We start from the raw sequence: 27487 nt of genomic DNA on the forward strand, positions 1-27487 counted from the left end.
GATGGCTGATGTAAATAACTCATCATTCTGGAAGCAGGCTCAGTTTTTAGACTAGTTATCTCTCAATAAAGCCAAACATTCTTTCACTCTGAAAGCTCTGCATGGTTACAGCATCTATAAACATCTGAATCAAGCATTTATAAACACAGCAAATGGCACATATCATTTGCAGAGAATGTTAACCACTAATGAATGATTTTTCAAACTATTTTCCATTGAAGGGGAGGGGGAACAAAAAATAATTATGGGTTACTAGAAGAGATAATTGAATACAGTAGCTTTCTCCTCAAATTCTGCCATTACTGCGGCTAATGACCAATCTGTTCGCTTTAATAGCCTGCAATCTCTGAGCCATTAACGAGCAAACTAATCGTTAACCAACATTAATGATCAAGTTCTTGGGGATCTTCCTTTAAGTATTGAGCTGTTCTCACAAAATATTATTAAAACTGATATATTCATTTTAAGAACTGAAGAAAATGCCTCTTCCCCCTTCCCCCTATGGTAGATATCGCTCTAAATTTAACTGGCCAAAGATTTTGGTTGAAAAAGTTAATTAGATCCCTCTTCACCACCTCCACTCCCTTTTCAATATGTTGCTTCAAAAGTAGAGTTAAATGAGCGACAGAATATTTTGGAGGGAAGTTTTTTTTGAAGAGTGAAAACAATTTAGTGCTAAAAACTTATTTCTTGTAGTTAAAAAGATTTAAATTAATTTGCAATCTGATGCACCCATGTTCTTTACACCTCTACACTGAATTGACTGTGTGCATGTATCAACTTATAAGACCTTTCCATTAGAATTACATTGGGTTACAATGGATATTATCAAAATAATAATTTTTAAAACCCCTACCTGTAGTAGAAAACTGTAGAAACTGAAAATTAAAGTAAACTATTCAGTCATTTATGCTATTCACTCACGGTACTTCACTCAGACAGAGTAATTAAAATAAATGAGTTAATGTCAGTGAACTAATGGAATGTTTGGAATCACAATGCTGCTAAGGAACATTTACAGATTTTATTCATTAGAGATGGGCTCAAACAAACAACAAAAAAAAAGAAATAAAGCACCCTCCCTCTTCCTCTATGAACTGGGAAAGTTGGATTCAAACTTTGCAACTGGTCATTAATCACCACAAGGCGCACAACACAGCTGTGCTAGTGTTACTGCAGGAATCTCAAGGGATTTTTCAAAAGACCTCACCTCCCACTTTGGCCCCTACGTGAAGTAGCCAGACTTGCAGAAGGGCTCAGCCTCCAGCTGTTCCCATTTAGGTGACTAAATGGGAGCGGAGCTCTTGAAAATTTGGCTCATGGACTTTTGAATCTCTCTTTTTTGTTTTGTATTTTAGAGGGTATCCAGTATTAAACATTAAAGCAATGTCCATTTTTACTCTTAATATAGGTAAAATTCCTGTAATGTGCACAAAGTCCAAGACAAAAAATTTTCACTGTGGACAAATCAAGTCCCACAATCCCAACTCAGAAAGGCAATAAATGGATAGGTGGGAAACGGGACAATACGCTTGCAAGGCTGCTCTATTTGTAATTCAGCCTTGGTAGCAGTTTTGGTCCCCCAATCAATGGTGTATTGTGGCCAGCAGATTGGTGCATATCAGAGCTGCACCTGCATCCCTCTATTTTTCCTATGGTCTGAACCTCCAGACTTTTTGCCTTCTGCTTTTTGATAAGTGGAGCTTCATTGCTAGCTCCATGGGATTTGGTTTCGTTGAATAGTAGAAGATGGACATATGACAACTGTCTGCATTTTTGTGTGACTATGCTCTGAAGAAGTCAAGAGCGGATGAAGGATATTGGTATTACCCAGATACATGTGCAACTTTGCAAAAGCCAGTCCAACAGACCAAGACAGGAAAAACCTCCGTAATGACTAGGAAAGCCACTGTAGATCTTGAAGTTCTTAATCTTCCAATAAATGAACAATGAAAATTAAGGCAACTGAATAACAAAATGTACTTGAGTAGTTTATTTTGACAAGTGCAATTTACATCATACAGTAATACAAAGTTTATAAAAACAAATGTAGTCTTCATCACTAGAGCATGATGCACCAAATTCTGAAGCACTTACTTCTACTGAATTGTTCCAAATAAAAATGAGGTCTGCACAGGATTTGGCCCTCTTTTGATCTTAGCCAAGAAAGTGTGCAAGATTGCCTTTTTTGGTGAGAATAATCAGGTTTGTCAGTGAGCACAGTTAGAATAAGCTATGCTCTGCTGAGTTAAAATTTTACAGACAGCATGTTATCGTTACAGTAAACGTCAGAGCCGTATCTGACTTTTCTAGCAGATTCATCTAAATTAAAACCATTTTCGTTCCTTCTCTCCACATTATAGGAAATGCACTCAGATTTGGTTTCATCATCATCTCATCTATCACCTTTGCAAGACCACACAAATGATAAGCTAGTCAGTTCCAACTCTTGCTGTATTCTTGAGCCAAAAACAATTTTTGTTTAGAAAAATTGACATCAGATACATATAAAATTGGCATTTCTTGAAGTCTTTAGTATTTTCACTGCAGGCTGTATGTCTGTTTTGTATTGTTCACTGAAAGAGTTATAATGAGGGACCGTGGATCCTTCCTATTCTTGAGGACAGTTATCTTTCCTCTCAAGGCCTCACCTACAAGAGCAAAAAACAATGACTGCATTTACACTAAGTTGGATACGCTAAATGGCTTGATTAGAACATCAGCATTTCATTTATCTCGTTTTATTGGTTTGCATGAGGAGCCTGTTTTAGAGGACAAGAGATGAATAAAAGGCACAAAAGCTACAGATATGTGCTGAAACCAGCTCCTTACTTCGATCAATTAGTAAAGTCATTGACTATGAAACTGGCCAGTCAAACTGATTGACTTAACATGACAGGTTAGGTTTCATCATACCTGTTAACTTCTCACTTGACCCATCCAGTGAGCTATTAATTCCAATCAAGATTACTATACAATCTGATTATAGCAAAGGACTCAATATGTCCTGCATACACACAGAGTTCTCCTCCCCCAAGCCTCTCAAAAATTGTCTCCAGTTAAGAGGATTTGCACACCAGCTGCTTAGCAGGCCATTTGAAATAGCTTCTGGAAGCATTTCTCAAAACTTCATTAATGTAGCAGATATAAAAAGTCATCATTTTAGTATCACTTCTGCCCTTGAGTTTAAGCAGCAGCCCTCATTCCCTGTGGAAAAGTTAAAATTTTAAATTCTTTAACAACATATTACAAACATTTGTGTTAGCCATAGCACACTACTAAAGGGAAAGTATTACTCCCTGAAGCGTACATCTCTTTATTCCTTCCTTGTGTTTGGTATGTAAACAGGGGACATTACTACAACCATGTCAGAGGAGTTAAAACTAAGTGAACAGTATAAGTCTAGTTCACTTTTCACCATGTATGTCAAGTGTTTTCTATTTGCATTACAGTAACGTTGGCCTTGGTTTTTAAGATGGTTTTGTTTTTAACCAGGTGCTACAGGGGAATGTTTAAATAAAAAAAAACTTCATGAAATTAAAAAACTGCACAAACATAATTAGTGTCACAATTCAGGGAATTACACCTATATTCTCCCTCAGTTGTCCACCGAGGACACCCACCCTCAGGTTTCTGGCTCCACCCAAGAGAGGCAATAGCTGGCAGAGACATGCATCCCTCTCCCTCCTGACTATGGTATTTCCAGGCTCAACAGTTCCCTGCCTCCATTGTGTCATTCCAGAAAAAGACAGTCCATCTAAGCAGGCATGCTTCCCTTCTCTCCTCTGACAGTACGTAGTGTAATTGACACACCTGTAAGTTACCAAAGAGTTTTCTAAGCAAGCACCAATTTATTCTTAAGGTGGAAGCAATACAGAGAAAACATACTAAAAGCAATACAGAACCTACACACATGCTAATAAGCTTACCAGAGATCACCTCAACTGTAACATGGGCTCTGTCAGGAGAGGCCTTCAAACCCCACCCAGGGATTTTCCTGTGATTTCAAATTCATTATACCCTTTGCTCTGAACAACAACTGTTATGAGCAAGGGAGTCACCCATTTATCCAGCCTGGCTCTTTGAAGAGATCATGACTAAATCAGCCAGACAGTGGGTCTCTGATCAAAGTGCAGCTTCAAAAGGATGGATTTGAAGGTGGGTCATTTGCATTTCCCTCACCCCTAAGTATTTCCTAGAAAATCCACTTCACACTTGTTGACCCAGAAAGTCCTTCGAAGTTCCTAATATCTCCCAGAGACTGCATTAATCCTGCCTTCCTCCTAAAGAAGTTCTATACAATCCCACAATAATATACAAATATGTGCATTTTCAATACAATGGACCCCAAAGGTATTAAATTGAATTCTATAAGGTTTAATTCCATAAGGTTTGTCCAGGATATGGCAAATCACGGTCAGATCAGTCACAATTAGTATTACATTTTGTTAAACCGCAAACAAAAATTGTCATTTAGCAACAGGTTATTTTTTGGCTAAGACATCAAGGAAACATCTTGACAGAGGTCCCACAGCCCTTTACAGAAGAGTAAGCGGGGGGGAGGAGGTTACCTTTAGTTTTCTGTTTGTCTTAATCCATTATGGCACACTGAATTTGCTATTAAACAGGTGCTATTAGACAGCTACTGTGTTTCATCCCAGAGACTTTTGTGCTTCAGTAGTGGATAAAAACTTCCCTATATATTCTTTATCTATCTTAGAGGTTTCTGAAGCTCATTGATTGTGAAGCACTTTTAGATCCTATAATGAAAAGTGGTATTATAAGGGCAAATTAATACTATTAATTTCGTACCCGTGTATGCATGGTTATTTATTTATTTATTTAAAGATTAGTGTATTGTAGCAGACTGTATAAGATTTGTAGAGACATACGCCTGTAGGCAGGATCCTGCCCTTAATTTTCCAGAGTTATGTAAAAATATCTTCCCAGGTAAGGCTTAAAGTGTGTATCTAAAGGGATGCACATTTCTGCAAGTTTTTACTATAGATGTAGGAAGTGGACAATAGCTGTTTCTGTAGAGCTACAATTCTAGTTGTAGAAAAATTTACTTTTCTTCATGGAAGATTCCTAGATCAAAAGGACAGTAGTGAGTTTACAGTGATAAAGATTACCAACAGCTGATCCATGCTTCATGGATTTGAACAAACAGAAAGAATAGAGATCTATAAATAAATGTGCATACTTGCATAAAATAAAGTGGTACACATAAATGCTGAAGTATTTTTAACAATTGCAACTAGTCACAGTTGCTTACTTTTTAAATTTCTTCATGTACTCAGATTGAAATGTTACTAAAAAAACAAAAAATGAAATAATGCAGTAAATCTTCATTCCTTGATCAAAGAACCAGAACTTGCAAATGACTCAAATTAGCGCTTGCTACTGACCAAAACACTTAAAAAACCAAAAAAACAAAAAAAAAGACCCCACTAGAATTTCAGATAAGTTATCAATGAACACATTTGAGAGGCCAGAGCAGAAACTAGAATTAGGACCCAAGTGTCCTAACCCACCGTCCAATGTCCTCTACATTGGAACACCCGGCACGAAATCCACTTATGTTCAATGCATGTGAGCAAACAGGACTGCATGTATAAAGTATGTCACTTGTACACATGCACAACTGAACACACAGTTCTGTGCATGAACCTATATTTTGAAAATCTAGATACACAAGACATACTTTTAAGTTAACCAATTCAGGAGCATTTCTGCAAATTTCATCTAGTTAGCTGTTCATCTTGCACTATGTTCCCTACATATTTGATTAAAAAAAAAGAAACCAATACTAGGTCTTTGAATGTACTGTAACAGTTAAAAGTGAAGTGCTACTATACAAAAATGCCATCTGTCACAGTAAGTACAGGGCTGAGACTCTTTTCATACTTGTCATTTAGTGCCTACTTCAAAGTTTGCTTCAATTTTCATTACAACAACTTTTTGAATACATGTATGAATGCAGCAGAAATTGTTTCTTGGTCCATTAGTTGAGAGCTCATTTTAAACCCATGTATAACAAACGGATTATTTATCAAGTACAGAAATACCTATTCCATAATTTCATGAAGAACTGATGATCCAATAGCTAAAGGCTGATGCTAGATAAATTCAGACTATAAATTAGGCACATACATATTTTAATCCAAAATTATGAGTCTGATACAGGAATTCCTGGGTGAATTTCTATGGCCTGTGTTATGCAGATGTCAGGGTAGGGCTATGTCTACACTGCGCATCTTACAACGGCGTGACCATGCAGCTACAGCTGCGCCGTTGTAATGCACACAGTGTAGCCACTCTGTCACCAGGGGAAAGCTCCCCCGACGACAAAATAAAACCATCACCAATGAGGGGCAGTAGCATCATTGGCGGGAGATGTTCTCCCGCCAATGACAGTGCAGTGTAGACATAGCCTAGATCTTTATAATGGTTAACGGCCATATGAGTGAGTGAGTGAGTGAGTGAGAGAAAAAAAAAACCTATAAATTCATTACCACATTCAAGGCTTTTTAATACTATCAGTACTTTTATGCCGGATTGTACCAAAAATAGAATTTAATCCACATGATCCAAACTTTTCATATGCGAATGTCTAAAATTAAGCACCCATATAACAACAGCCTGATTTTTGGAGGCACGAAGCACCTGCATTTCCCAAGTTAACAGAAGTTGTGGGTATGCAACACCTTTGGAAGTTAAATACAAATTAATATGACATCCAAAAGTTTAGTCCTGATTCATAAAAGAGACTGCAAATGGAATGTGTACTGTCAATGCATTACATTTAGATGCACTGTAACAGTTTAACTTTGGTTTATTGGCACATACACATCACACCTTCCATTCTGATGCTCAAAAGAATTAAGAGTAAGAGTCATCATGCTACATATGAATGCCCCGCCAGCTCTCCAGAAGCAATCATCATCCGATATGGATATTCCTCCACATTGTGGGGAAATTTGATCTCTGGGCTTACAACAGTATTATCTAACAGAGGGATCTCAATGTTGTTGTTACCTTTGTTTTGAGGAAAAATTTTCCAATCAGATGTACAACAGAATTATCCCTAGGATTTTGGAGTTTTGGGAAGATAAATATGAACAGTTAATTTAGCAGCTCTCTCCTTTAACATTTTTCAAAATATTTAGAAAAAAAGATAACTGAAAAAAGCTTTACAAAGGTAGTATTTTTCTTTCAGCTTTAAGAGGGTTTCAAATGGAATTGTGCTTTTTATGTGTATATAGTTACTATTTGGAAAATCCATATACTGGACCACGTACTATCAATTTAAACAGAAAAAAACAGGAGTTCTGCTTAAAAATGTATGGTACTGAATGGTGCATTAATAAAGTAGAAGGCTATCCACATAAAGCACTAATTACTTTGCTGCTCCCCCAACAGGCCTTGCTCCTTTACTGATCTTTGCCCTCCCCCCCCAATCCTACCTCTACTACCTCCTTATACCTCCTCTGCCTCTTTGGCATCCTGGTCTCCTCTCCCATCCTCCTTAGTCTCAGAGCAGCTAGAGATACTTGTTATTTAGTAGGATTTCTAAAGAGACTGTCAACATCTGCAACATTTTTTGTTGTTGAAAAAGCTGAAATTTATAGTGCTGTCTTTGGATAAATAAAAGTTATGAGCCAACAAAAGGCAGCATATTTGCACAGTTTAAAACCAAGTGGGACTGCCTGTTTCAAATTTAAATGGATTAAAAAAAAAATTTATTCTTGCAGCTCTCAGGTACCATATTAAACATAAATCTGACACCAGAGCCACGTTTAAAATGATTGAATGGCAGGAGTTTGCCACAGGACGTAGTATACTTTCACATTCAAGAATGATTTTCAACAAAAAAAAAAGAAAAAAAAAAGAGTTTAAACATGGCAGAGTGGTACTCTCCTAAGGACAATAAAAACAAATCTTGTTCTCAAATTCTAGAATTATTTCGCTATTTCCATGAAATGCCAGAAGAGCTTTTATTAATTGTCCACTTTGCTCAACAAGACTGCTCCACTGTGGTAATTGTTATTCTATACACATAACTATCATTCCATTTTAACAGTGTGTTTAAATGCAACTATCCTGTCAAGCAAAAGGATAAGATTTGATACCAGTTAACTACTTCATTACCAGCAAATGGAAGACATTTAGCCTCAAGGCAAGCTCTGAGGAAGAACATCTCTAATAACTTACTGATTATTTCATGAAAGAGAGCCCTCAGTTATTTATAAAAAATTAATTGCATTAAGCGACCCAGAGAATCAATGTGTAATTCACTGTCAAGAGGCGCAGCTATGCCTTCCCCCCATTTTAAATCTGCCTTTCTGAATAGCCTTTTCTGCAGCTGAACCGAGCAATGGCTGTGTAACCATGTAATAGGGAGGCAGACCAGAACAATTAATCTATGTCATGGAGATATAAAATGACTGATGCTTTTTAACAGCTCTACTGTCTTATAAGCTTCAGAGGAAGCGCTCTCTGGGACTGAGCTGCATCACCTTGTTCTTATTATGCTCAGTAGGATGCAAATAAACCACACTGTAGTGCTGCAGTTCAATTAGGACAAAATTGAATTCATTATAATCCTGTGCCAGCATTTTTATTCATCCCTTGGAAAACCTTAAATTTGGTCTCCCACTAAGAAAAAAAAAATACTGCAGTAAATGCTTGCAGCAAGGAACTTGCTATCAGAACAGATTAAAAAAAAAGTGTCTATTTCCATACCAACATAATCTAAGAAGGTAAATTACAAATTTGCAATTGCCCTACCTATGATAACATGCTATGGATATGACACTGATAATACTTCTGATGTATTCTTGGGACTCTGCTCTGTATTATCAATGAGTATGAAAGGTCCCCATATACACACACACACACACACACACACACACACAGTGCCAATACTGGAAGTTGCATACTGGGTCAGAGGAATGATCCACCTACTCCAGTATCACATCTCTAAAAGGAGTAAGGGCCAGCTGCTTTAGAGAAAGGAATGGTGCAATAATCTGTACACAGGGTAAACTTCTTTCTATCCCCCATTAATTTTAAAATTTATACCCAGAAGCACAAGATTTTAGATCCCTTCCAAAGAGGATTTTTAAAAAGTTTTTGCTACTATAACTCAGAATTTAAAAAAGAATGGACGTTTTGAAGAACAACAAGAAAATCCATTAAGTTCTAAGCCTCAGTCATGTCTTTTGGCAATGAGGTCCACAAATTAATCACACTTGTGTGAAAAGGTATTTCTTTGCATCAGTTTTAAAATTTTCTGCCTTTCAGTTTAATTCAATATCCCCTTGTTCTTGCATTATGAGAAAGTAGGACTGGAAGCGTGTATAGCCTTCATTACTGCATACCTTTAGCATGTCTCCTCTTTTTTCATTTCCTCTCCAAAACGCCAAGGCTTGGTCTACACTACAGAGTTAGGTCAACGTAAGGCAGCTTACATCAACCTAACTGTAAGTGTCTGCACTACAACATTGCTCCCGCTGATGTAACTCGCACACTACTCCGACATAGTAACTCTACCTCTGTGAGAGGCTGTCATAAATATAAAGGGAAGGGTAAACACCTTTCAAATCCCTCCTGGCCAGAGGAAAAACCCTTTCACCTGTAAAGGGTTAAGAAGCTAGGATAACCTCACTGGCACCTGACAAAAATGACCAATGAGGAGACAAGATACTTTCAAAGCTGGAGGGCGGGGGGGGGGGGGGGGGAGAGAACAAAGGGTCTGTCTGTGTGATGCTTTTGCCAGAGACAGAACAGGAATGGAGTCTTAGAATTTAGTAAGTAATCTAGCTAGATATGTGTTAGATTATGATTTCTTTAAATGGCTGAGGAAATAAGCTGTGCTGAAAGGAATGGATATTCCTGTCTCTGTGTCTTTTTGTAACTTAAGGTTTTGCCTGGAGGGATTCTCTGTTTTGAATCTAATTACCCTGTAAGGTATTTACCATCCTGATTTTATAGAGGTGATGCTTTTTACTTCTATTAAAATTCTTCTTTTCAGAAACTGAATGCTTTTTCATTGTCTTTAAGATCCAAGGGTTTGGGTCTGTGGTCACCTATGCAAATTGGTGAGGATTTTTATCAAACTTTCCCCAGGAAGTGGGGTGCAAGGGTTGGGAGGATTTTGTGGGGAAAGATGTTTCCAAACAACTCCTCCCCAGTAACCGGTTAGACGCTTGGTGGTGGTAGCAATAAAGTCCAGGGGCAAAAGGTAAAATAGTTTGTACCTTGGGGAAGTTTTAACCTAAGCTGGTAAAAGTAAGCTTAGGAGGTTTTCATGCAGGTCCCCACATCTGTACCCTAGAGTTCAGAGTGGAGAAGGAACCTTGACAGAGGCTTAGTGCTAAGTCAATGTACTTAGGGCAACGCAGTGTCTGTGTACACACTGCATTACTTACATCGCCTGTTGGCTGTCAGCCTCCCTACCAAGGATCACAGCTGGAGCCCACCTGCCTTGAGGTCGGCAGCCCCAGCTGTCAGCCTGGATTAGGAGGGCTCCAGCTGTCAGTACCCTACAATGCCCCACACAGTTACGTCAGGGGGAAGTGCTCCTGGTGAGGATGTACACCAAAGACAGTTGGGGCGTAGTGTGGACATGAACCACTGCAGTATTTACTGTGGTGGCTATACGTCGACCTAACTTAAGTTTACCTAATTTTGTAGTGTAGACAAGGCCTAAATCTTTTTACTCCTTCCTCATATGAAAATGTTTCCATGCTTCATTCTGGTCCTCCACATCTGAACTTCCCTCTATTACTGATGGGGCCTTTTCGAGATTGGGGTAATCCAAAAAGAACATAGTATTCCAGGTGAGCACATATCATTGCTATAAAAGCTGTTACAAACTGGGAAATTTGTATTTTTTAATGAGTATGGTGCAGACCTGTGTTTATGATGGGTTACTTGCTATGCGGTTAGATCTAAAGGGATTGTTAAAGGAACCAAACAGAAAAGCTAAAACAATGACACAGATAAAGGTCCTTCAGGAAACAATGGGCAAGCTGTTTATTTGGGATTAACCCATGCCTGACTCCAGCGGGGCTAAGACTGGTTTACTCTTCCAAAGGCTAAGCCCAAGATCAATTGGAAGACACCAGATAATTAAAGGACCTTATGCCTAGAAAAGGGTGGGGTGACTGAATGAGAAGCAAGAGACTGCCCAGGAAGTGTCAATTAGAGTTGACAGGCTGGCAAGGAAACAAACAAACTGCAGTAGGGGCAGTTGGCTTCTCACAACCCAGAGATGGCGATAACTGGGCTAGCTGAAACATACAAAAGCTCACAAGGAAACATTACGGGTCACATAAAGGGACACGTGCAAGTAGATCTTTGTTTTTACCCACTGCTCTGCATGCTTTGCACCTTTGACTGCGAAGAGCTACAAAAGGATCTCTCAAAACTGGGTTACTGGGCAACAAAATGGCAGATGAAAGTCAATGTTGATAAACGCAATGTAATGCACACTGGAAAATCCCAACTATACATATAAAATGATGGGGTCTTAACTGGCTGTTACCACTCAAGAAAGATCTTGGGAGTCACTGTGGATAGTTCTCTGAAAACATCCAGTCAATGCGCAGCAGCAGTCAAAAAACCGAACAGGATGTGGGGAATCATTAAGAAAGGGATAGATAATAAGACAGAAAATATCATATTGCCTCTATGTAAATCCATGGTGTGCCCACATCTTGAATACTGCATGCAGATGTGGTCGCCCCATCTCAAAAAAGATATATTAGACTTGGAAAAGGTTCAGAAAAGGGCAGCAAAAATTATGAGGGATATGGAACAGCTGCTATATGAGGAGAGATTAATAAGACTGGGACTTTTCATCTTGGAAAAGAGACAAGTAAGAGGGGATTTGATAGAGGCCTATAAAATCATGACTGGTGTGAAGAAAGTAAATAAGAAAGTGTTATTTACTCCTCTGCATAACACAAGAACTAGGGACCACAAAATGAAAATTAATAGGCAGCAGGCTTAAAACAAACAAAAGGAAGTATTTCTTCATACAATGCACAGTCAACCTGTGGAACTCCTTGCCACAGGATGTTGTGAAGGCCATGGCTATAATAGGGTTCAAAAAAGAACTGGATAAATTCATGGATAGGTCCATCAATGGCTATTAGCCAGGATGGGCAGGGATGGTGTCCCTAGCCTCTGTTTTCCAGAATACTGGGCTAGATGGACCTTTGTTCTGACCCAATATGGCCGTTCTTATGGGTGAATAAGGGCAGGTCTCCATTTAAAACTGCTGCCACGCTGTAGTGCTTCAATAAAGACACTTCTACACCGGTGAGAAGCTCTCCTGTCGGCATACTTAATCCATCTCCGTGAGAAGTGGCAGCTATGTAAACGGGACACGCCCTCCTGTCGACACTGTGCTGTCTGAACCAGGGGTTAAGTCGGTATAACTGTATCGTTTAGGGGTATGGATTTTTCTCACCCCATAGCGACATATTTATATCAATATAAGACCAAGAATTGCTGTGTGTCCTCTGAATGGGTGTTACAAATCTGAAGCCATGAACTTCTGTCATTTCCTTCATTAAAGATTTAGAGCATTGGCATTAGGAGGGATTTCACTAGAACCATTTCTAGTAGGGTTCCTACAAATCGCAGTGGACGGTTGCCCAAGTGTACGATAACTTATGGTGAAATGTAAATGCTACTAACAGGTGGTGACTAGTATTCATTCTCTGTCTCATCCTAAAAAGCTGTATGAAAGAGTTTTCCAAGTAGTGGTTATATTCGCATTCACAGGTGTGCAAAGATGCCTTAACAGCAGGTTACCATGGAGCTGACGCCAGCATAAAAATCACATTCCAACTCAAAGGAGCTGTATCTATCTTCGTTTATTTTCAGTAACTGGGATATATTTTCATATGTAAAAACACTAGAGCATGCATCCAGTTTCTGAATTTAAATATGGAAAAAAGATCCCCCCCCCCCACTTTAGTAACAAAAACCACCAGGCTCTTCAATATCTGGGGAACACATTTTTAGACCCTTTTGGTTTTAGGAAGTAACTTGAGCAAAGCCTTCTTTTATTCCCTTCTTTTGAAAGTATAGTTTACGGACAGGTGGAAATTCAAAGAGCAGGCTACTCTCCCATCCCACCACAAGGCAAACTGCACCCCTTTCTCCAATCCTCATGACCCAACAGCAAGTGATTAATGACTTATGAAAAGGCAGTGAATGTAATCTGCTTCAACAGGAAAATCATCTGGGACAGAGACAGACAACAGTTGCAAAATTTAGATTCTATCAAGATCCAAAACAATTTATTTTTTGTAGAACTGGGCTTCATATCCAAGGTCTTATAATGAACTGGGTATAAACCTCAAATGAGCACTATTGCTTAGAAAAGTTGGCTCGAAAACTGGTCCCTTAAACCAGTGGTTCTCAACCTTTTTGGGCTCAGGACCCATTCGTAAATGTTTATGGCCTCTTGCAATCTGTGGGTAGAGGCCCTGGGGTGGTTTCTGTTGGATCCTGTCTTCTGGGTGTGAAGGGCTGGGTCCTGCCTGCCACTCACCGCACAGTGTCAGCTCCTGCAGTTCCTGTGCTGCAGGGCTGGCTGGGCTTGGCTTTCTGCTCTGGGAGGTGCAACCTCCAGGGTTGAAGTGCTGCACAGGTTTGGCTCAACTTCCCGAACTGGATCAAATCTGAGAGTGGAGTTGTGACCTGGCTCATGGGGTTTCAGTGCCACTCACTCAAATTAGGCCTACCCAGACTCCCATCATCCTGACAGCTGGACTAAACCTGAGTAGCACTGGGACTCCAGAGGCTGCCGTTCCAGGAGCAGGGAGGTGAGCCCAGCCAGCCCCGTGGGACAGGGGCCACAGGAGCCGCCACATGACCCTTTGAAACATTCTGGCAACCCCAATTTTGGGTCCTGACCCATGGGTTGAGAAACTCTGTCTTAACCCCTCCATCTCATCTGATGACACCCCTCACCCCAAAAGGCCACCCATGGAAGGATAAGAAATCCTCCAAAGGATTGTTTGCCTTAAACTTAGTAACTTCTATTTATTCCTTCCACACTACTAAGCCTCCCATTTATCTTTTATTAGATTCTAGACATTTGCAGCCACAGCCACCCACCCCACTATCTCTTCCTAGTTTGGTAACTTCTGTGGCTATCATCACCAGCTTATGAACGCCAAAGAGCAGCCTCACTTCAGTGATCCCTATTGCTGACATAAAACTGAACTCATGAGGCCATGTATTTAAAGGGATTTGTTAGGATTCTAGAATCCTGCTTTCATGTCCGGAGGCTCATGACCACATCCTCATGAAGATTTTGCAGGTGGAGCAATTATGGATTTCCTCAAGTCAGACCACGTACTGCTGTACCTCTGCATCAGAAGCATTTTACAGCTGCATTGTGGGGATGGAAAGCAATGATCAGCTATTGGGATGTTTTATGCTCAGATAGCATGGTGGTGTAAACTAGATACTTACAGTGAGATTTTGTAAACGGATAGGCCAAGGAAGGGGTAAGAGGGTAAGCTGGTTTTATGACAACTTTATGCCCTGCCATTTCTGAGCAGGTGCAAGGGTCACTGCAGCCCAGTTAGCCCTGGGTCGCTGCCTAAATTACACCTGTCCCCACTTGCCCTACTTTGCGCCCACTTGCATACGCTCAGCAATGCTGCTTGGAATACACCTGCAGAGCTATGTGCTGCAGCCCCGCCCTCTCCTACCCCAACATGCCCCCCTACATTGGAGTTTTCGACAGGGGAGCATAAACAGTGGAACGCAAAGCCTATGGGCAGGGTAAATTCTCCACTAGCCAGATCTGGGGCTCTAACATCCGTTTTTCATCTCAGCAGCACAAAAACGGCAACAGCAAGGAGAAAACCTCTTCCTTAGTGCTTGAAGTAGTAGGTTACAGAGATTCCTGAAAAATCTTGAGAGCAGGTTTTTAATGTCTGGTACTACAAGACATGTCTTAACATAATATGAAAGATACAGAGTCTTCCCCAGGGCAGGTAACTTCACGTGATCTTAAAGGAATGAAAACCAATACAAAGAGGCTGAGTATCAGCCGTTTCATTGGCCTGGTCCCCTTTGACCGGAAAAGTCAGGCAGCAAGGAAAACTAGGTTTAAAAAGGGTGAGATGTCACCACTTTGCTGATCAGTGAACAACTGCCAATGGTGACAGGGTTACAACAGAGAATTTAATTGCAATGGTAGATAGGCAGAATAGGAATTAGAATCTCATTTAAGAACATAAATCCTCCAATAACTGAATGTGGAATGTAGAAGTATTTCAGGTTAAAAATCAAAGCATCAAGATATAGTAATTGTGCTGAAGCCAATTTCCTACAATTTAACAAACCTGAGGAAAGAAAATTAACATTTTAAAGTTTGCTAGCTTACAAATGGCTACCTAATTATGGTGGAAACGGAGAAGGAGTAAAAGGATAACCAAGAATTTTATAGGGTTTAGTTGTATGAGTCCTATTTCAGCTTTGCTGTGCTCAACCTTTTTGGCATTGTGGAAAACCAACAATATCAAGGTTTTATTTCTACCTCAAGGCAATAACAAGAACATAAAACAGCGATGTGCTGTTTTATTGCTAATGGAGTTTGTTTGCATGCAGATTTTCTGTTTCAATTTAATGTATTGTTATAGGGGCAGGGGAAAAAACCAACATAGAAACTATTAAGGTTATTTTTGGAAGCATTAAATTTATTTACCATATGTCTGGACCTAAATCAAACTCATGAACCCATGATCCTCTCTTTATAATCTTTTGTTTGGAGAAATTTAATAAAAATGTTTAACAGGGTGGAAAACAGCAGATGGAAAAACCAAGAAACAAATGCAGTTTACCCCCCTAACAATCCAAATAGATATAAAGTATCCATTTTGTTTTGCTTTGTTTTTTAAAAGAATTTTCAAGCTTTCTAAGGGTGGCTATCTGAAGCCTGACTGGCATATGTAGGGAGTTCACACAGCACCTTTGCAATGTCCTTCAAAATGGAAAAAGATATGTGTCTTGCCAATAAAATGTCAGTTGGCTTCTCCCTCTAGTTTCATTCATTTTGCTGCATTGTTAATTATTAAAAACAAATCCAGCAAGCTGACAGCACTCTTAATTCATTGTTCATCACCTTCAAGTATCAGATCATGCCCAGTAAGGAAAAAGTTCAAAAGTTACCTTTCAGATTTAATCAGTAGCAAGAGCTTCCTTCTACAGGGTTAAAACATCACATTTCTTGGTTTACTCCATAGTTCTGGCTTAAGTTGATGGTTACAGATGACTCTTCACAGGGTTATCATGATGACTAATTTCTATTAACTTGGTCTCAAGAACTCCGGACCCATACTGAATCTTTTCCCTCTCTCATTTCCCCACAAACATAATTCTCTCCAGCCTTTCCCATCCAGGTGTGGGGGTTTGTTTTGTTTTGTTTTGTTTTAAATTTAAAACAGTCTAGTTGTATTTGGTATTATCAGCATTAACGTAAAAAAGAATATGCATACATTTGTTCGCTCTAAAAGAAAAATACACAGATGTATAATTTGAGAATACAAACTGGCATGATACCAGAGGAAGGACTGAACTAGCTCATTCTGCAGAGCTGAATAGTCATGCTTTGGCATAATGCAGCCCTTTTCCTGTTAAGGTAATATGCAATAGACTCCAGCAGCCATAAGCATTGCAGACAGTATATCTAATAGTATAACGAATGCTTTACTATTACTTCACGCAACTCAATTAAAACAAAAAGGAGCTTTTGTGTATTTGATAATTGGAGAATGAGGATTTAATTATTGATGCCAATTTTAATAATATTTTACTTAGAATAAAAAAGGTGGACAAGAATAACTTGAGTTTTGGCAAACTAGTTACAAAACCTGCTTTCAGAGTCACTATAATGTAGACATCCCCAAACTGTGAGGCACGCCACACTAGGGGGGGTGTGGAGGAATGTTTGGGGGCCTGGCTCTGCTCCTGGCCCCACCCCTCCCCCAGCTGTGGCCCCAGCCTCGGCCCCTTTACTCCTGTCTGTGTCTTCTTCTCTCCTCTGGAGCCATGGTGCCACTCTAGTCCCGGAGCGGTGGGTGGGGGGCGGAATGGGGCTGAAACATTTGGGGACCATTGCTATAAGGAATAACATTATTTACTTTTTCTATAACTGTCATAACATCTTTCAAGCACCCTTACCAAATAAAATATAGAAAGCAAGTGTCACCAAGGGTACATAATTTATCATTTAGAACAAATAGGGAACAAGTAGGTCTACCTTCCCACTGGCTGCAGAATTTTGAACCACTCACTGAACCAAAAGGAAGGAACAGAACTCAACACTAATATTAAAGTCTTTAACCATCTTCCTAAAGTCCTAGAACTTAAGCATCTCCCTGAAATCCTCTGAAAGGTCACATCTGGAATCAGGGAGATGACATCTCTGGTATGGAACTGATAAGACTATGCCTGACAGGGTATGGGCAGCTGCCTTTGAAAAGCATGTAGCAATTGGGAGGCTGTTCAATCTATTCAATGCTGACATTACCTTTTCCCCTTTCTCCAATTTTGTATTGTTTAACGCTTGTATCTGGCCACCATTATGCCCACAGCTGTACAAGACTCAGACTGGTTTAAATCTAGAGTCATACCTATTCACTAGATATTTCCAAAGCCTACTAGGAGCACTGATAATTCCACCATTATCAACATTTTTGCTGAGTACTGGAATGTTTGAAAGAAAGGATACAATTCTTGTCCAAGGAATGTAGACATTTGTTAGATAAACACAGTTAAAAACCCACTGGATGACCAGGAGAGGATAAAGTCGCCAAATAAACCACATTTGCACTATCTGATCTTTTATACTTATTTCTTCAGTGCATTCTCATTGAGAGGATCCATTTAAAAAACAAAAAAAAACATTTTGATCTAAATGCTGAGAGTGGGCTCACCTATCACAGCAGGTGAAAAGAATGTATGGAAAATGGCACGGAAGAGGAGCTAGAGCTATTGGTCTGTGAGGAGCATAAGCACTGGGAGAAGTAGAAGACAGAAACGAGAGCGGAGAAATAGGCAGGAGTGTAGCTGTGCACAGACAAGCATGAGAAACTGATGTCTGACAAAGGGAGAGCGAAAGCCAGTGAAGGGAACCAACCGAGTCAAAGTGGCAAGAGGAAGAATTAAGCAGCAGCATTGAGAAAGGACTGAAAGAATGGAGGTGAAAAGGAAGTTGTGGTAGGTTAGCTGAGAGGTTACTGAACCCTAGGGTTCTAGAGATAGGTATGGAGCAAAACGATTTTTGGAGATTAATGGAGGAACCTAAGTAGTTACAATGGTAAGAATACGAAAATGAGAATTAGGAGGACTACGAACAGTTAGATCCCAACTGCTGGAGCATCAATATGCTCTCAGGTAAGCTGCAAACATACTGGGCACTTGCACTGTGATTTCTGCCTTTAAAACACTGCACAAACATTAAGTATCAAAGTAGCAGAATGAGTCCTTGTGCTTGAACATTAGTATTAACAGTCTTTACTCCTGTAGAAAGTAGGATTGCCGATTCCTGCAAAGCATGTGTTTACCTGAAGCTGGTACTACTTCACTGAGGATGCAGGGGGAGAAAATGGCACCCAGCTAGGGAAACCCTCCCACCTGTAGAGGCCTTCCTCTGGGGCACTAGGACCTATGTGGCCTTTGGGAAAGAAATCGGATGGAGGAGCCAGACAGAGACTGACACAAGGAGGAGCAGATGCAGAAGCAGTTTAAGCAGGCAACGGACTCTATCATCAAAGCATTTTCTACTTTCAAGTTTAAAGTAGGCATTCTCTGCCTGGAACTAATTGGCTGTTGGCGCCCTCCCTCAAACTCTTCACCTCAGCCTTACCTCACACCGGCGGTCATGCCCTACGCTGCTTTCTCTCCACACTCTTCTTTCTGGCCTGTCTCTTCCCTTGTTTTTCAGTTTAGACTATTACCTAACTAAACATAATTCCCTCAGTCATGGAACAAAATGGTTGCAGCCATCGCATATTCACTCTTCTTGTGTGTTCTGTTCCTTCCCCCCTCCCCCATATTTATCTGTCTGGTGTGGAGCAGGGAACACATATTACTCTGCTTTTATACAGTGACTAGCACATTCTTGGTCCCATTCTTGCTTGATCCCTAGGCACTACTAGTATACAAACAGTCTTCATGATGACTGAATGTGAGGGTATAAGCATTCTTAATTCACAAGATGGTGATGGCAACTTCAGTTCAGACTTATAGCTCAGTAAAAATTATTTTTGACTACTTTGGCTGTAAAACTCTTAAAAAAAAAAAAAGATTGATACCACCAACAACAAGAGGGAGAAGTTTGTCCCAGTGGACTGGGCATAAGAAGAGCAGCCAGGAGTTCCTGAATCCTAATCCTAGATCTCCCACAGATTAACATTGTGCCTTTAGGCAATTCACTTGTTCCTCAGTTCCCCTCGCTGTAAAATGGGGGGTAATATTAAACTACTTAGCCACAGATGTTTTTCAAGATTAATATCCGTACAATGTTTCAAGATATACCAAAATACTACTTTAATATTTTCATTAGTACTATTTAATTCCAATGTTCTCAGATGAAATTTTACTTTAGAGTTTTGTTCCATCCCGATAGATAGCAAAAGATGCTGGGCTAGATCCACAAAAGGACTTAGGCATTGCGACACTCATAATTTAAGAGCAACAGCAAAACATGTAGCCACTGATTTGATATATTAATTTAAGCATACTTTTGCAGTGGCATTCAAGAAAACTATACATAATTTGACAATTTATTTAAATTTAAACAATTTAAATAAATTTAAACAATTGGGAATTTAAACAAATGGGTCCAACTGTCACATTTTAAAAAACATTTATAAGATTGATAAACACAACACAAAATACTGCAATAACCTAGTTTTATATTACTCTGCTACAGAAAAGAAAAAACAAACAAAATCTGTAGCTGTTGAAATATGGGCAATTTTTTTAAAAAACAAAGCCAGACTACAGTTATAGAAGCAGAATAAAAACATGAATAGATACATTTTCTAGTTCCCTGCTTATTGTAAAAAGGAACTTCCAAATGATCATTTTCAAAAGCTGGTATCACCATTAAAAGCGTTTTCAGATATAATTTAACAGTCACCTGTAACATACAGATAGCACTGTCACATCAAAAGCTATATTACATTGAAAAAAAGAAGAAAAAAGAAAAAAGCATACCTGTTTTTACAGAAATAGGGTTCTCCAGAAGAAACACTGTTTGTTTCCAGTGTGTTTTGGTACACCGGGGACCCGTCGAGAACATGACCTGAATTGACAGAGTTCAAAAATCTGATGAAGTACAACATTTTTAATATCATGCTACATTAATCTATTACACAAAACACACTTCAAATGCTTGCAACAGCAAAATAGGCTTGCTCTCAAACACCTTGAGGCGACAAACTGAAAAAGTACAATACATTTGACATAATTAATTTTGAACATACAACCCCCAGTACTCACACTGTTGTGGCAGTTCCTCTCAAAAAATATATCGAAGTAGCCAGCAACCGCCTATAATAAAAGGAAAAAACAAATATGAACAGGGAATATTAAGTACAATAATAGTGACACCCATTATTCTGTACATTTTCTATGAGCAAAATATTCTTTTTTTAAGCAGAAAAGGTAATTTCTTCCCTTACATAGATCATTTCCATTTTTCTTCAGGGGTAATTCAGATATTCACAGTATTTGAACTTTACTGGAAAGCCTATAATGCAGAATAGATGGAGACAATTCTTGAATTAATTCATAGACTTATATTTCTATTGCTTCCAAGCATACCATAAACTTTGTTTTACAACTGAAGTGACGAGTCACTTCAGTCTAAACAAGAAGTCTGTACTTTCAGAAAAAAACAGACATATTATTGACAGACTCTCTTAAGCAAAAAGAACGAGGAGTACTTGTGGCACCTTAGAGACTAACAAATTTATTTGAGCATAAGCTTTTGTGGGCTAAAGCCCACTTCATCAGATGCATAGAGTGGAAAATACAGTAGCAAGATTATATAAAAATATAAATACACACACACACAATGAAAAAATGGGGGTTGCCATACCAACTCTTAACGAGACCAAACAATTAAGATGGGCTATTATCAGCAGGAAAAAAAAAACTTTTGAAGTGATAATGAGGATGGCCTATTTCAAACAGTTGACAAGAAGGTGTGAGTAACAGTAGGGGGAAAATTAGCATGGGGAAATAGTTTTTAGCTAGTGTAATGACTCATCCACTCCCAGTCTTTATTCAAGCTTAATTTAATATTACAACAGTAATTTCTTTAGGTACACACACATAAATGGGTAAATCCAGCTCTCTCTTCTGTGGCTGCTATAACATGCATCTATGGTGCAATTATACACAAAGAGGGGCTGTGGATGGGGTGTTTCTCCTTCTCTTCCTCCCTCCACCTGAATGACATGGAGCCTATTCTACACACACTCCCTGTGCATGGAGGGCAGGGCAGAGCCAGCACAGGGTCTCTCATCTCCTATCACATACAGCGGTAAGGAAAAGGAGTTTCTGAAGTGTCCCACATGGACTACTTCAGCAGCTAGTGTCTATGCAGTGGCTCCACAGCTGCTCACTGTACCCCAGCAGGAAGGACACCACGAAACTCTCCTCCCCAAAAAAGGGCAGTGCAGAGGGTCGTCAAAGCTGCCTAGAGTGGCTGTGTGGGGGACAGCTAATCAGGGCCCAGCAGCCTAGTATAAGAAGAGCTGCTGGGCCAGAAGGAGTTCAGTTCCTTGCTAAGCATGGATGGTATGTGGCTGGCTGACGGAGCTATAGAACCCTGGATGGGGCAGCACTGACAGAAGCCGGGGAGAGCGAGAAGGAGCCCTGAGCTGGTTGCTGGGACTCCATTAGGACAAGGCCCTGAGGTAAGGGTGAAGATGGCATCGGGCTGTGGGGAAGTGGCCCAGGGAATTATGTTTGGCATAGTTAAAGGGATACAGCAGATGACTGCTATTTACAGGGTCTCTGGGATCCCTCCCACCCCCCAGTGGCTAGTGGCCTGGACATCGAGGCACCCCAGAGGGGGAACTGAACTATAGTGGCCCAGCTGGAGAGCTGTAGCCAGGAAGCCGAAGAGGGCGGAGACATTGTCTCCAGGAAGGGAGCCCTGGGGCACTGCTCTATCCCAGAGCAGGGATACTCAGAGAGCGAGAGCACAGACACATGCACTTGGCCAAGGGGGAGGTCACGAGAGGTGAGTGCACCCCGTTACAATACCCAATTAAAAAAACTACATCAAGATTAGACCTTAAAGGAGGACTTTCCACAGAAAAAGAAGAACGAATATTTACACCAAAAGCAGCTTAAGAGACCAGTAATTTTTTTTCTTTAAAAATTAAAGTGTCTTGCTTTCACAGAGGAAAAAGAGTTCAAGAAGCCTCAGTGATCCAAAGGGAAAAGTAAACCCATCCCAATAAAGAGGAGGCTGCTAAAAAATGATGGACAATGTAATGCACCTTCCACCCCCCTCCTCCCAGACTTGTTTCCCATCATCTTCTATTAAGAAAGTAATGTAAAAATGCTTGACAAATGTGTCCTCAAGGCAGGCTATAGATACACAGTCCAAGAGTCAGCCTCAGAAACAAGATGCTGAGACCTATAAAGAGTCTATTGTGTAAGATTGTCAGGCTGGCAGCTGGGGAATCTCCACCCACTAAGATATCGAATAGAGATTTCCCTCATGTCTCTTCTGGTACATTCAAGCAGGACTCCACATGAAGGCTAGTTCATTGTTTCAAATCACATTCCTCCCTAGTGCAACTAACTTGCTTTTGTTATAAATATTTGTGTCTGAAAGAAGTTTCCTACTCACAGCCCAGCATTTTACCTTTTACTTAATGTCTAGTTAGAATATCAGTCTCTTGCTATGAAAGTGATTACATAAATCATAAATCAAGCATTATGCTTTCAGTACTGACTCAAAGAAATGGGCTGTGTGGAAGAACACACTTAAGTATCTTCTAGAAGACAAAACATGTGACTGGTAGAAATGGGTATCATGTACGTGAAATATTTCATCACTGCGCAATCTCATGTTTCCCCTCTCCAGACTAAAACTTGAATAGACCAAGTAATAAATGGAGAATATGGCATCTCTTAAGATGGATCCATCTACGTCTAGCCATCTTATTTGATTTTCAACTAATGGCAGTCTAGAAATTCTTGGAGAGCTTTAAGCTCCCATTTGGGCAAATATTCCTCTTGGAAGGGAAACCACATCAAGGAGACACACTGTCAATGACTCCCTTCAGGAGGTATAAATGCCAGCCTCTCAAAGCAGTGATTGTTCAGTTTCTCAAGGGCCATCACTCCATGTTGAGAATCGCAGCTAGATTATAGGCTGGTCTCTAATTGATCTTTTCCTTGGAAGATCCACAATGTTTTGTCAAGGCCTGGAGTCCTCAGATTATCTTGACCTCTGTCAAACTGCTTTTATTAATCCACAATCTCTTTAGAATGGACAAAGGTCTACTGAGTCATGCAAATTCTTTCTGGACTACTAGACAGATACTACTGATGATGAGGTATTGTTGACATGCCTGTGGAACAGGACAGGGATACGGCACTATCATTTTCTCTGAGGTGTTATTCATTTCTCTGGAAGCCTCACAGTGCAGAGCCCAAGAGGCTTCTATTATCAGTCTTCTTCAGTGTCCCTTTAAATACTGTGAACAAATGACTTTTGCTACCTTTAAGTACGCATAAACTTATATTAACACAACCAAACTGACAAAGGGAAAACACCAGAAAAAAAATCCAAGTTGAGTTGCAAACATTCTGCCATATATTTCACTTTATAGCAGTCTCAGATGATGACCCAGCATGCTGATCATTTTAAGAACACTTTCAAAGCAGATTTGACAAAAAGCAAAGAAGGCACCAATGTGATATTTCTAAAGATAGCTACAGCACTTGACCCAAGATTTAAGAATCTGAAGTGCCTTCCAAAATCTGAGAGGGATGGGGTATGGAGCATGCTTTCGGCAGTCTTAAAAGAGCAACACTCCGATGAGGAAACTACAGAGCCTGAACCACCAAAAAAGAAAATCAGCCTTTTACTGGTGACATCTGACTCAGATGACGAAAATGAACATGTGTCGGTCCACACTGCTTTGGATCTTTATCAAGCAGAACCTATCATCAGCATGGACGCATATCCTCTGGAATGGTGGCTTAAACATGAAGGGACATATGAATCTTGAGCGTTTCTGGCATGTAAATATCTTGTTGTAATTGAAATTAATATACTTGAAAATGTAGAAAACATCCAAAAATATTTAAATAAATGGTATTCTATTGTTAACAGTGTGATTAATTGCAATTAATTTTTTTAATCGCTTGACAACCCTAATTTCTGTCAATCTCAGGTTTAATAACAGCTTGTTTTTAGAAAAATACTGTCAACTGGCCAAATAAGTCACTTAGCTAGTGACTATGAGAATCACCTACCCATGAAGTTTGTTTTCCTAAAGTAGGACACATCTTTTTCCTTTTAGGACGTCTTCATTGAATAGATCTTAATACATTTTAAAAGATCAATAAATCAAAACATATTAGCATATTAACACGTTAAATATGCCAAGAGAAACAGTATGAATTGTTAAGCGAGTTTTCATAATAACCTTCTGTTGAGACTACAAAACCATTGATGTAGGAAGCATATGTTGACTGCCATGAAGCAAGACTCAACATGACCGGCAGTATAATTGATTTTTGACACTCAAACAGAAGTCACCCAAGAATGATTCGGGAGAGGCTACAGTTGCTTAGTTGAGTCCACAAATGAAGATCATAACACAGTGGTGAGATACTCCTTATACTCCAACAGTTAGCTATGTTTTCCCACTGTTGATTTCCTTTTTTCATCCTTTCCTTCACCACTGAGCCATACACACAGTAACATTCAGAACGACGTTTGCCTCTTTTTATTACTTATGCAATAAAATCAGACTCACTAAACTCAGTTAATATAACTAATTACTTTTAATTCTGAAAGCTGCATTACTGAAATCATGCCAAGACTACAAAATCATTCAGTGGAGTAGACTCCCAACTGGAATGTAAGTCTTAGTTACTGAAAACACTATTTAACATTTTAACACTGATCTAAATGAACACTGAACAAGAACTCCCTGCACTTATAACATGTTCTCAGACTGACATTTAACCTCCTGTCTACAGGACATAAAATAAAGGTATTTACTAACATATTCCTAAAAGGCTCAGAACACAAAGCCTACTCTTAAAATCTATTTAATTGATAGAACAGACGTTGCTAAATGTTCAAACATTTTAGGCAACCCTTCAAAACAATTAAGCACAAACTTGCAAAGATCAAAATCCCTCTTATGAACAATGATGTACAATTTAAGTTCTAAAACCAAAAGCATTGTTCCAACCTTAGTAGCATATATGCCAAGTATTATAATTTTTTATAAATAAGAACACAATATTCATTTTCTCAGGCTCTTTCCAGAACAGTTTTCCCTCTCACAATATATTTCTAAGAACTTAAAAAAAAAATAAAGTGCGTGTCCACATGTTTTCCTCAGGTTTCCCCACTTACAGCTTTTTAACAGCTAGCAGGTAAGGTTGAGATTTTGAAAAAGACCTCTCTCCCTTGAAATATACAACTTTCTGTGCTGTTACATAAATACTGAAGGCCTGTTGTGTTCTATTGAGAACTACAGTCACAAATAAATCAGTGTAATTATCCAAGTTTCCCAAAACCTTTCCCCATCTTATTAGCAGGTCAAAGAATGTATGTTGGATGAAATCACCAAATCAGAATTGGGCGTTGGCCCCAAAACAGCTACAGGAAGAAAACCAACATTGTCCTAATTTTATGCATATAATTTTCATCTAGAGGTTATCAGCCACTAGTAGGAGTTGACAGATTCTGTAACCATGGCAGCAATAAGAAAAGGAGTACTTGTGGCACCTTAGAGACTAACCAATTTATTAGAGCATAAGCTTTCGTGAGCTACAGCTCACTTCATCAGATGGCAGCAATGTTATTTAACATTATATACCAGATATCTGAAAAAAAACAAGAGGAATTAGAGATGTAGGTTAGGATTCTCATCTGCAGTATTTGTATCCATAAAGTGCAGTTACATACAGGAGATTGGACCATGTAAAATTGGCACTTTCTAATTCAACTATCTGCTTACAGTCTATTTCCAAGTCACACCCGCTCCATTTTTCTGACAGAGGGCCAGGTTGTGTGCAGTTCCCACTGACTTTGATGGAAAGCTACCTGGATGACAGAAATAAAAGTTTCTGATTTCATGTTGAGTCTTTAGTGCTGGAGGATAGGGTGCACACTTGTCACTAAGCAGATTTTACATGAAAACTACTAATGCCCTAATTCTCTGCTCAATGCCAAGCATGAAGTAGCTGAGCATTGCACAGATGGGCAGAAAGGACAAGTGTGATGGACACATCTTGGCAAGCCGGTAGAGCTACTTTAGAGGCTCAGCCCAGTAACTAAAACAGCAACTGCTGGACATTGGAGGAGCAGCAGATCCTCTGACTGTCCTTCCCACTCATACTCAGTCACCCCATTCAGGTTGCCACAGGGTCAGTCTTCAACAGAGCTGCTGCCAGGGGAGCAGAAGCAGAATTTGTGCCAAAGAAGATAAAAATAGTAATTCCCAAATCACTTTTACTGTTCATTTTCTAGCTCTTAGTTTTTAAAACAGTTCAGAGACTAGCTATAAACGTGTGAACGTTATCTAACAAGGTTGGGAAAAAGCTGAGGTAATCAAACAGTAACAGTCCTCCACTCTTTTGTCAAATATTTCTAGCTAATTTCTTCTGTTGCAATTTTACTACCTTGTTACTTCACCTTTGACAGCCCATCTATAGTTCCCTTGAGGACTAATCACCATGAACTTTAGCATTTCTCTGGAAGAGGCATTCAAGTATTAGTCTCTGAACAATACGCACTAGGAAACTGAAAACAATGCCTTCTAGACTGGTAATAAATAACTGAAGCTGTAGCCTGCCATGAGCTTTGAAAGGGTTCTGTATGTTAGGAAACGCAGCAGCAAAATTATTCTGCTTCTTGTTTGCCAAAAATATCTTGTCAGGACAAAAAAATGCTAAGAAAAAGATTAAAGCCATCTCAAAGCTAAAGCAGCCAGGTTAATTAAGAAGCAAAGTACTATTCATAACTGACTGGCAAAACAGCATTTCACAGCGGTCAGCATCATTTCAATCAGCTACAGGAAAGTAAAAGTGAAACCTCCTCAAACAGCAAATGTGATCTTTAATCTATAAACAAAATATGGTCACTGCAACATAACATAGCCAGGATAGTTTGCTTAAACTCTAAATTACACTAAATGTGTAAATAACCTATATTTATAAAAACAGG

The 27487-nt window shown here is 39.5% G+C and overlaps 1 protein-coding gene across 2 annotated transcripts in view; it reads right to left on the minus strand.

Annotated features, from left to right (window-relative positions):
- Positions 1-1978: 1978 nt before the first annotated feature.
- The window catches only part of PRMT3 (protein arginine methyltransferase 3), a 103332-nt gene continuing 77823 nt past the window's right edge, over positions 1979-27487 (minus strand). Inside the window, exons 14-16 of one of the 2 annotated variants that reach the window (XM_073347844.2) lie at positions 20548-20598; positions 20263-20350; positions 1979-2651 (exon numbers count right to left, since the gene is read on the minus strand). In XM_073347844.2, the coding sequence (XP_073203945.2) occupies positions 2542-2651; positions 20263-20350; positions 20548-20598 (249 nt within the window). In that variant the 3' untranslated portion in view covers positions 1979-2541. Of the gene's footprint in view, positions 2652-20262; positions 20351-20547; positions 20599-20729; positions 20798-27487 lie in introns of those variants that run through there. The other variant, XR_012159379.2, reaches the window with a different exon arrangement.

Source organism: Lepidochelys kempii, chromosome 6 (assembly GCF_965140285.1).
Source record: "Lepidochelys kempii isolate rLepKem1 chromosome 6, rLepKem1.hap1, whole genome shotgun sequence".
NCBI lineage: Eukaryota > Metazoa > Chordata > Testudines > Cheloniidae > Lepidochelys > Lepidochelys kempii.